Source organism: Notamacropus eugenii, chromosome 4 (genome assembly GCF_028372415.1).
Source record: "Notamacropus eugenii isolate mMacEug1 chromosome 4, mMacEug1.pri_v2, whole genome shotgun sequence".
NCBI lineage: Eukaryota > Metazoa > Chordata > Mammalia > Diprotodontia > Macropodidae > Notamacropus > Notamacropus eugenii.
The window spans coordinates 450,086,973-450,099,151 of NC_092875.1; the positions used below are offsets into that span (position 1 = coordinate 450,086,973).

Consider the following 12,179-nt stretch of genomic DNA (forward strand, 5'->3'; position numbering starts at 1 on the left):
GTCACTCAATCTCCTGGAACTGAGTTTCCTCATCTGTAAAATGAGGGAAGTGAACTAGATGTGTGGCCTTCAATTCCCTTTCAGCTCTAGTTCTATGATCCTACAATTTCACATTAACATACGTAATCAATGTTTGTTGATTGATTGACTTTTTCTTATTTTATTAATGCACATACTAAGGCAGAAAATTTATTTAGCTGAACAACCCAGTATGTCTGAGTAGATCAAATATAGTTCAGGTAGAAATGAAACCTGAGTCTTCAGTTCCTAGACTAATCAGTGTTGCTGAGTAATAATGACAGGAATGGGGAGTGGTGGATAGGGGTGGAAGGAGAGAGAAGATCTAGGGTTTTGGTTTTTATTTTTAAAGAGAAAGATCACAATCTTTGGGAATGAAGGTCTCAATTTTCAAAAGCTGTTGTTGGATTCAGACATGAGTTTTCCCAAGAATGCTTATATTTGTGAGTGGAAAAGATTTCTACAATAGGCTTTTAAAAATAGACTTGAAGTGTTACTGAATGTGGTCAGAAAGACAGGCTCTTTAAAATCCCTTATTTTATCTGTCCAATAACACTTTTCACAGATTATTCTGAAGGTGTGAAAACCACCACCAAACAGGATATTACCGTCCTCAGAGGACAACAATGGCTTCAAATTCTGGAGGTTTCAAAGAAATTTCCATAAAACTTGGCTTAAAAAAAGGCAGAAGGGGTAGCTTTTGCTGTTCTACTAAAAAAAAGGTAAGTTTTATTTTCAAGATATCCTGAGCTTTATTCAATATCATTATGTAAACAAATAGAATTAATTGTACAGCTTCTATGTTCTATACAGTATTCAAGAGACCTTATTCTACCTAGAAGAATAAACACCTGCATGGGGCTTTACCCATCCACGCTAGGGTGCATTATTATACATGGATAAAGCTTATAGAATTACCCTCACATATTCCTACATATTATAATACTAAGTATTCTTTCGTAAAATAACCTGATTCCCCCCACCCCCAAATCCAAGCGTTCATGGATAAGAATTATAAAAAGACTATTTGCCTCAGATACCTCCTGCGGTATCATGTAGAAAGCAGTTCCCTGGTATCTTTACGCCATTCCAGGTTCTTTCATTACCTCTGAAAGACACCTTCTACTGACTGAGGTTGACAACTTTAAAAATTCAGACTTTCACTAGCTTTTGTACAAAATTCACTCTCACTTTAAAACTAACTTGGAAGATGTCCAGAAGGGTACAAAGTCATCTGTCTAAATGCAGAAGGGCCAAAAATACCAACAACTTTCAAGTTTCTTTGTTTGTAAAGTGCTCCACGTGCAGTGTAACATCACTTTCCAGGATAAAGAAATCTATTATGAAAACCAATAAATTCTTCAAAAGGTCAGCAGTTAAAAACAAGAGCAGCTTGATTCAAGTATTAATTTGTAGGCTTTAGGCACATTCAAATCAAAATAGTAATTGCAAAATTCATCTGAATATGGTTGAGGCAAAGGCATTTACAGGAAAACCCTGCAAACAAACACGTAAACTGTAACAGATCTGTAAACTCAAAGTGACTTTGGAATTTTTAAGTAATAAAAGCTCACAGGAGAGTGAACAAGAATACAATACTTACTCATTTCTCATCAGAAACAAAAGAGGTAATAAGTTTGCTTAAGTATTCAGAGGCCATAAACAAAAACAATCTGAACCATCATCACTAGTATGTTGCTTCGTCCATGTTGTCATCACTTTCTGCACCAAAATCATCTCCGTTGTCAAAGTAAGAATTGATGTAATCATTTTCCTAAATAATGGGAAAACAGCAATATTAAAACACAATCAGACATCTTGGGTTACCAAGAGAGACCAATGACCATCAATTTATTGATTATCAGCTAGCCTGACTAATAAATTATTAATTACTGAGGGAGGAGAGAGAATATAATTAGAAGGTTAAGTTACTCTTTTACTCTGTTCCTCCAAATGGAAAAAATAACCCAAAGACAAAATAGTATTAGTCCTAAAACCAAAGAAAAGGCAGAGATGGAAAGATCTCACAACTTTTTTGTTTGCTTAACAAAAGGCTCCATTGACTCCGCTCACATATTTTCCTTTTCTTCCAAATAAAGACCACCAATTTCTATCTCCCTAGACAAGAGTCAACTTCTCTGGGCCTCATCTATAGAAGGAAGTAGGGGGAAGGAAACTGATTTTTGCCTAAATATCTTTTAAAGTCCTTTCCAGTCCTAAGACACAATGATTTTCTCAACACAAATAATGTTAGAGGACATTTCAAAGCTCGGTTCTAAGGCTAATCATTGCATATTAGGATAGGCTAGCTCTTCACAACCTCATGGACCATATATGGAAAGCCTGGCCCTTCTATCTTCAACTTTCTCTTAAAGTTTGTCCAAGTTTAAAAGTATGTTGACTCCCTGTCATCCTCTGCTGTCCCCTTTTCCTTTAGCCTTCAATCTTTCCCAACAAAAGGGTCCTTTCTTCTCATTATATGGCCAAAATATTTAAGATTCAGTTTCAGTATCTGACCTTCCAGTGAGTGGTCTGAATTAATTTCTTAAAGTATTGACTGATCGGATATCTTTGCTGTCCAAGCAAAAGACTCTCAAAAGTCTTTTCAGGAACCACAATTTCAAAGTGTTGATTCTTTGGCCTCAGCTTTCCTTAGAGCTCAGTTCTCAGGACTATGTGCTGTAGATGGGGCGGGGTTCAGATTCTGGGAACCTCCCGGAACTCCCCTTGAATCTTCCCACTTAATCTGGCCTTTCATATTCAAATCTATGGCCCTTGGCCTAGCTGGGCCTTCCATTGTCTGTTACCTCTGGATGGCCCCACCTGCTTCCTACCCAAACTTTCCACTGTCTGATATCTCCTGATAACCTCCTAAAGTTTCCAACGAGTGACCAGTCACCCCAGTCCCACAGAGGTCTTCCTAGGATTTCTCCTCAAGACCCTCCCTAAACCCCTCCTCTCATCACCCTAAACTATCAGACCACTCCCAGATCCCTCCTAGAGTCTTTTTCTGTATTTAAATTCCATCTCACCTCCATGGAGGCGCTCAGATTCAATCCAGCTCAGACTCTGTCTAGCTGAGATTCTATCTGGCCCACTTGTTAATACAGACGTTACAAATGCTTAGGCTCCTTAAGAGTTAACCCAGTATGGCAAATCTTAAATAAACTTTGTCTTTCTTTGGCTTTAAAATGCTTGTGTCGAATTCATTCGAGCAGGACCCCCTGTGTCGGTATTTTGGGGTTCCCACACTACCCCAAACCTTAACAATGCTACTGGAAAAACCATAGCTTTGACTGTACAGACCCTTCTCGTCAAGGTTACATCTCTGCGTTTTAGTATGCTATTCAGATTTACCATAGCTTTCTTTCTAAGGAGCAAGTGTCTTTTAATTTCATGGCTGCAGTCACTGTCTGCAGTGATCTTGAAGCCCAAGAACATAAAAGTTTACACTGCTTCCACTTTTTCCTCCTCTATTTGTCAGGAAGTGATGGGACCAGTTGCCAAGATCTTAGTTTTTTTGATATGAAGTTTCAAGCCAGCTTTTACCCTGTCCACTTTCAGCCTAATCGATAGGCGTCCTAATTCCTCTTTACTTTCTGCCATAGGAGCGGTATCATTTGCATATGTGAGATTGTTGATATTTCTCTGGACAATTTTAATTTCAGTTTTTGATTCATCCAGCCTGGCAATTCTTGTGAAGTACTCTTCCATTCAAACAACTAAACAGCCTCTGAGTAACTCCCAGTGGTTAAGTGGTTACATGTGGTACATGTGCATTTGAAAACCAGCCACCCAGTTAGTCTAACATAAAAGGTTCTTTTTGGCATCTGAAGCTTGCGGGTGCATTTGATAACCAGAACAACTCACTAGATTACCTAACCAGGTAAAGAAAAGCAGGACTCAGATACACTACCATAAAGCCCACTGCTCCATTTCTTTTGGGTTCAGTTAGGCCCAGGTACTTGCAAGTTAGAGAATTCATTAAATCTGTTGGCATTTAGGATTGAGGAAACTAATTCTGGGTCTCTCACTTAGGTGCAGGAGTGACAAGAGGAGGGGGACGAATATAGGACATTTTGTTCATGAGTCAGGGCTCCTGACAATTGATGCGTGGAAGAAGAAGAAAGAGAATTCTTCTTCTTATATAATAGTGGAAGAATAAGCTGAAACGAATGACAAACCTGGGAATTTAGAATGTTCTACAGGTGTCATTTATCTATGCTAACCTTACCTACCAACCTAAGTTATACACTTAAAAAGATTAAGAAAATGAGAATTATTCTTTCACTCATCTTTTTCTTCTCCTTCTCTTTTATTTTCCTTACCTTTCAAGTACTCCTACATCAAAATATCTAATTTTGAGTAGACAAAAGCCCTGGCTTTTGCTTCCGCCACAATCCTCGGCTGGTTTTAGTCAAAAGAAAAAAAAACAACACCTTCCTACTTCTCTTTCTCCCCAAGGATAAGGGTTTTTCTGAGGAATGCCACTGTTTCTAAAAATCATTCATTTGATTAATTAGCTTCATTTATCCTTCAAAATAAAACACCTCTTTTGTTCTCATGCCACAGAATAGGGAATGTTAAAAGAAACTTTAACTGCTTCAAATTTATCAAGTCTTTGTAAGCATTTTTATCCTCCTCCCCTAACATGCACTTTGGTCCCCTATTATACCGTGAAATACAGCTATGTATGCCCACTGACTGACACAGTTCAGTACCCACTAAGGACCGATACACAGTTCAGCCCAGTGGTGAAGCCTGGAACCCTGCTGTCACTGTGCTCAGCAGGGGAGCTCCTAATTCGCCTTTTAGCATTGGCTGAGCCATGACTCAATGCGAGAACAACTCTAAAAATGAAGAATTCGAAAAACTAGCCATGTCCATTTCTGAAGTAAATGTCACTGGTTTGGGGCAGGACTGAAAGAATATCTGTCCAGTAAAAAGCTAGCTTTTTAGGAACCTACCAATTTACCAAGTTAAAAGGTGTTCTGAAGAAAGACTTAGGAGTCATAAGCAGCAGAAAATAGGGGGGACATTAAGACCCAAACCCTGGGGTAACCCCTCCCTGAGCTAGGAAGCTCTAATCTTGGTTGTCCATAGTCAAAAAAAGGAGTAAGCAAAAGTATAAAATATCTTCCTTGAATCTAGGTAGCATCTATAGCCATTCTGAGATTATGGACTTGGAACTATTTGCCACATTTGAAATTCATAAAATTTCTACAAGTTGGAAAATTTAAAAAACATCCAGAGGGCCGATAACTCTGATGGCTGGCTAGAACCTGTGTTGGGTCAATCCAAATCATCACTCAGCCTAGATAGATTGTTAAGGCATTATTAATATGCTAAGTACAAACCAATGTGCACCCAAAATTAGAATACTAAAGAATACACATATCTAATGGGGTGTGCTGGAGCCAGCTTATATGAGCTCAAGAGAGACAAGGGCTAAATTTTGAGAGTAAGCATTTATATTTCAGATACTGGTAAATGCTGCAAATCAAAGCTTGATGTATTGTTTCGCTGACTGTCTAAATTTAAGAAAGGGATAAAGAAAATGTTAACAACGTAGATTAAAATTAAAAGCATGTTGTGTATAATTCCTGCCCTCTTTCCTTCCCCAGCACACCCCTTTTGGTATGCACGAATATATGGTAATGAATGAAACTGTACCATGCCCCTCATGAAAAATGTATTTCATTTAGTTATCATATTAATATATGAAAGTCTTTGTTTTATTGTAAATATAAAGGACCTCTTAGTGGTCACAAAGCTCCATTTCTAAGGTGCTGTACTTCGGGTGAGAATCTGTGTCTATAATGAAACAAAGGGGCAAGGGACCCTAGTGTGTCTCTTACAGACTCTAAAGCACTCATAGAAATTGGGACAAAGGCAGGAATGCTCTCCATAAGTCTATCCCCCAAACTGAGCAGTCATAAGATTTTCACATTACCAGGAACAAAAGGCCTCCTATGTAGAGTGCCAGTCTATCAGGCCTATGTCAGCTAATCAAATCGATACGCTACCTGCTCTTAATTTATTCCTAAATTCCTGATTTAAGAAACTTACATGACTGTATCTGAAAAAAAAAAATATTCCCTTAAACAAGAAGAGTGAGAGCTGCCAACCCACTATTATAAGGGTGTCTACCAATCCAGCACATCTGCCTGAACCCTATATGCACTAAAGTCTATACTTTCAGTTGCGGTAATGGTCCAATTGATTTCAGTGTTCTCTAATGTCACTGGTAATAATCCGGTTCCTGGTTTCTGTTAATCAATTGTTTTTTAAAAATATGCCTATTCATTATTATTGTTATCTTCAACCTTGCTGTTATATTCATAAAGGGGTATATTATTATATATATTACGTCATTATGTTAAAATGGTACCTCTTCTTGTTCTTCTTCATCATACTCTTCCTGTTCATCAGCTGCTTCATCATCTTCATCATCGTCATCATCATCTTTCCTTTTCCCTTTGCTTCCTTCTTTCTCATCAGTTTCCTCATCGGATTTTTCTTCATCACCTTTCTTTTCCAAGTCCTGATATAAGTTACATTCATTAACCAATTTATAGTAATAGATTGGCCCAACCACTCTAATCTCATTTGTAAGACAACATAATTGTACTACCAGCTCCCCAGTATTCTTAAAAAAAATTGGTATTGTAACTCGTGGGTCAAAGACCATCACATCAATTTCTTTAAATGTGTTCATTACAATATTGAGACTTCAAGCAAAGCTTTATTTAGGTGAGGGTTTACACGACAGATCTTTCAAGATAATAACAGGCAGGCATATACGGTGATTTACAAATAATTCATATGATCCTCAAAACAACCCTATCCCCTTTTTACAAATGAAGAAACTGAGGTAGACAAAGGACGGATGACCTGCCCGGGACTGTACAACTAGTAAGTAGGTGAAGTCAGATGGGAACTCATGGGAATATATAAAAAGGGTAAAGAGAGAAAAATTATATGCTCATTAAAAATATTAAATTTTATTCTTTCTAAACCCTGGAATGAATTTTCACACATTTATAAAAAGAACTGTTGATACTCTAAGGGTGATATTTCTTAAAGCACAAGTTTTAGTGCATCAATAGTCACTTTCAACTAAGGTTACTCAGTCTGAAGATCCAGCAGGCTGATATTCTTTTTTTCCCTGGTGACTATTCCTTGGTTTTCATTACTAAGGTTAATTTCATTAACAAGGTTAATAAGGGAAAGGAAAGATGGAACTCAAGGCAATCTCAGTCATTTTCAGTTACATTTGTGAAAAATGGAAAAAGGGGAAGTCAACACCTAAACTTTCACTCTGATCCTACCTCTACATCTCACTTAAATCATTATGCTAGTTTGTATTGGCAGAAGTTTACTTTGATTACATATAGACACATCTCCAATTTAGTAATTGGGGAAGGAGGAGTCTCACTTTTATTTCTATGGTTGGTGTCAATCATTTGTTCAAACCAAGGTCATCAGCAATGAAAGAAATGCTAGGTTTGGAGCTGAAAGACCTGAGTTCAAATCACAGCTATGAGACTTTTAAATAGCTGCATTATCTCAATCCCAAGGATAATTCATGGTGGTGAGAAGCAAATGAGACAATGCGTGCAGAGGCATACAAATATAAACGATTATAATTACTGTTGCTCATCACAGCCACTAAACCTGAAGTCAATGCATAAATAACGCTTTTGAATTTCTACAAATGTGTTAAATTAAGTCATATATACAATGCACTTTGTAATTATTGTTACATCATCATCATCATTGTTTCTAGAATTTTACAGATTTCCAGAAAGATGGTTTAATAATACTTTTGCAACTGGCAATATAATTAAGGCATAAGACAAGGCTCTACTACAAAAAGGACCATTCTTCACAATAAAGAGAATTCTAATTAAAATTTTACTAGACGATCTCCTATACCATATAATATCATCTCTGTTCAATCCCATCTCTCTTTGTGGATTATGCAGTTGCTCTTTTGTATCTCTCTGGTTTTATCGGAACTTTCAGGAAACAGAGACAGGGAACATATTTGGATGGCCTTGAATACCAGAGAACAAGTCAAGATGTATCTTTCTGAAATGTTCATCCTATAAGGAAAGATTTAACGATGCTAAGCTAAAAGGCAAAGGAAAAGATTTTTTAGGGGCCCTCAAGTGAATCTGACTGTGAATTCCTAAGTGACCTTAGATAAACTTCTCATTCTCTCTGCCTCTAGGTTTTTCAGTCTGTAAGACAGTACAGGCCAACATCTACATACTTTAAATGATAAAGGACATGTCAAGAAGTGCACTGGGATGCTTCAACACATTGCAAATGAAGAATTCTGCAGAAATCCTACAAAAGAGATTATCAAAGATGTATAACTAGGGAAAAAAAGATAGGCTAGTCCTGTAGCAAGAGCAGAGATAATTGATAGGCAAATGGTACAATCTATTGATATCTACTCAATGTCAAGATCACTGGAGAAAGCCCTCCAACAAAAGGAATGAATCTCCCCGGAGGATTTCTGCAGGGCGTGGACAACAGTTGGATGGATTTCAAACTACATCCCTTGAGGGAAGACTCTTTTGGATAAGACCACAGAACAAAAGATTTTATTAGTATTATTATTAACAATAACAACCAGCATGAAAAGCCCTTTAAGGTTTGCATAGCACTTTACATGGTATCTCGTTTGATCTTCAAAACAACTCTATTTATTAGGTGCTGTTATTATCCCATTTTACAGAATAGGAAACTGAGACTGAGGTTGAATGATTTGTCCAGAGTCACAAGTTTTACAAGTTTAAGGCAGGATTTGAATTTTTAGCTCTTTACGACTCCAAGTCTAGTCATACAGTATTTTTTCATTTTCCTTTAAGAGGCAGCATTGCCTACCACTACTAGGTCTGTATCCCAAAAAAGATTAAAAGGAAAAGGACCCATATGTACAAAAATGTTTATAGCAGCTCTTCTCTGGCGGCAAAGAACTGGAAATTGAGGGGATGCCCATCAATTGGGAAAATGGCTGAATAAATTGTATACTAATGCGCTATAAGAAAAGACTCTCAGAAAAACCTGGAAAGACTTATATGAACTAACACAAAGTGAGGTAAGTAGAACCATGTTTGATCACTGTTCATTCATCAATCCTTACAACTTCTAGAAGTTCATAGTGATACACTGAGTACATAAACAAAGACATGTGGAAATAAAAGGCTACATGGACATGGTATAGAGACAAAGAAAAAAAAAGAGTGCAAGTAGAAACTAAGTATTACCAAGGAAGAATATCTACAATAAAGGAAGTAAGAGCTATTTAAAGATACAAATTTCAATGTATACACTTCATACATTTAGCCCTCTTTGCTTTCCCCAACTTCCTTCATTTTGTTTCTATCATTCCTGGGTAGGAAGTCACTGAACTTCTAGAGGACAAAGGCAAAGAAGAAAGTATTAAAAGAGATGTTTGTAAATGAGAAAAGAAAAGATGGTGAAAACAGAAAACTGTGGGGAAGACATCTGGCAATATCTAAGGTCTCTGTCAGCTCTAATATTGTCTGATGCTGCATGAAATGGATGAGACAAATTATGCCACTTTGCAGCTAAGGCACTGGCTTATCGAGAGATTTTCTGCTATTTTCTGCAAACTGTATTTTCTGTGAAATAGGTGTTATCAAAGGATAGTGCAGAAAAATAGGAGTTGAGTAAGCTCTTTCAGAAATATAGTACCCACCCCCTTTCAGTAGAGCACACATGGAGACTGTTTAACAAACAGATGGAGCTTACCTCAATTTTTTTCAGTACATCCACAGTACTCATGACCGTAGCAGCTTTGGCAGTACCTTTCGTCCTTTGTCGTTTGGGTCCTGTTAAGGTAAAACAACTAGTAAGTACAATTGTTCTAGAACAGTAAAGAAAGCTGAATGTGCCTGGTATACTGCTTTGTGTTTCATGGAATAAATAATGACGACACCCAACACTTCACTCCTCTAAAGCATTTCACAGTTTACTAAGCACTTTTAAGGATGTTCACTGATTCCTTAACAAGTGAAGTACTTAAGGCAAGTGCTGTTGTCCCTATTTTAAAGGCAAGGAAACTGATAAGGAAGAGACTTGCTTCACCAAAGTTCTAGTGCGCACACCTAGCCCAGACAGGACCAAACCCAGATTTTCAGAGTCTCTAATCTAGTAAACTGTTCCATCTCCTGGTTGTACCCAGGCCCCATCTATATTCAATCCGACAAACACTGATGAAGTAACTACTATAAGCAAGGCAATACAGTCATATTTACTAAATGACTATAACGCAAACAAAAGACCACTGCTCACATTAGTTAATAAAACCAAGTATATTAAATAAAACTCTGCCAAATTTCATAAAAGGGTAAAGTTAGTTTAGCAAAATACTTTAAAATATTTTATTACAACGGAGTTTGGAGGGGAGGAAGGGATTGATGTGGGGAGGAAGTTAAAACAGATATTTGAGTTGAAACAGTTGAAAATTTTGATCAGATCTCTAAGCATGAATCCTCCTGGTCAATCACCATCTGTATACCTGAAATTTAAGAGATATCATTTCACTATGTTTGAGAAATAAAAATGTAGGATTTATCTCTTCATGAATACAATCAGATCTATTCAATGGAGAAAGGGGGTAGGAATTCAATATGTGAATGTCATTACTGGACTAAAGATAAAATAGTTCAACTGAACACTCATAATTAAAAATACCATAACAACTTACACCTAAATATATGAATTTACATCTCTAATACATTGAAAAATAAAAGTTCCTTTTTTTCAGCCCATTTAGTATCTTCTATACTAAATTGATGGTGTAGCCTTACTCAATAAACTACTCAATGATTAGCATTAAATTCAATGCTATTTCAAACTGACAGAACAACTTCTCTTTAGACACCATAGTTAGCTGCAAAATGGTACATTAGCCTTGTGCTCTGAAAATGTTTAATGATCCTCTCTTTCCTCAAACTTCAACTTAATAATGGGATGAAATGAGCAGAAAAGAATACCTGGTTAAATTAAGAAAGACTTTTTTTTCAATAATTTTTTGATTTATTGATCAGTTTTGCTGATTTTACCCCCCTTCATCTTCCCTTTTTTCTTTAAAAATATTTGTTATAAGGGATGTTTCTCTGGCAGGAGGAAAAGAAGGATACTGGTAGCAATTCTGGTGATTATTTTTTTTAAAAAAAAAAAGGACATCAACAAAAAAATTTTTTTTAAGAAGTCAATAATTATTCATTCAAATGTAACTCATTATCAGCAGGGCCATTTCATTCCTTGTACTTCATTCCTTGTAGCCCTGTCACCTAGCATAGTGCCCGGCTCATAGGTACATGGTACATAATTGTTGATTATGCACTTACTATATGCCAAGCACTATACTAAAGGACTGTACTAATAATCAGTGGGGATATAAAGAAAATGCAAAATGTAAAAACTATGGAGAGAAAAGGACTGCAGTGGATTGTGCTTGGTCAACCATAACTGATGGGAATGCAATTTTTTACCATTTGCACTAAATTATAATTCATTTGCCAAGTAGGCCCATGGCCATAAATTTTTTATGAGATTTTACTCAAATAAAAGTAACTTTGTTGGACTTAATGGTGCTTGCTCAGTATCCCTAACTTTCTAGTATCTTAGAATGCACTAAGCAGCAAGAGAGCAAGAATACTGCTTAAGCTGCTCTGTAGAGCAGTAAACATAGTCAAGGTTGGGAGAATCCCTAATAAATTCTGCAACCCAAAGTCAATGCTGCCAGAGTACAAAAAAGCCAGGGGTAGTAAAACATTATGTACTGTCGTGTTTTTCTCTAAGGAGGCTTTATCAATACTCATTTCATAAGACACAAATCCCTCTAAACCATGTACTAAAGATTTCAAAAGAGGAAATTAACTTCATAAAGAGGCTAGCTATATCCAATATGTCCCCAGAATGTCACTGACAGAACTAGAGATGCTGTATGTTCTTAATACTTTCCTGCTGATATTTGGCACAATTAGTGCCTAAAATGGATCTTTTCCCATCCATAGGGTATCAAATTGTTAAAATCTGTTTTCAAGTTTTTGATTTAAAACTATCTTCATGAAACTATGGACTGTCAGTTTCAGGTAGCCAATATCCTTGCAAAC

General features: G+C 36.7%; 1 protein-coding gene across 2 annotated transcripts in view; it reads right to left on the minus strand.

Moving 5' to 3' along the window:
• Positions 1-716: 716 nt before the first annotated feature.
• POLR3G (RNA polymerase III subunit G) overlaps positions 717-12,179 on the minus strand; it is a 65,014-nt gene continuing 53,551 nt past the window's right edge. Inside the window, exons 6-8 of one of the 2 annotated variants that reach the window (XM_072606183.1) lie at positions 9,808-9,887; positions 6,410-6,562; positions 717-1,792 (exon numbers count right to left, since the gene is read on the minus strand). In XM_072606183.1, the coding sequence (XP_072462284.1) occupies positions 1,706-1,792; positions 6,410-6,562; positions 9,808-9,887 (320 nt within the window). In that variant the 3' untranslated portion in view covers positions 717-1,705. The remainder of the gene's footprint in view (positions 1,793-6,409; positions 6,563-9,807; positions 9,888-12,179) is intronic. The other variant, XM_072606181.1, reaches the window with a different exon arrangement.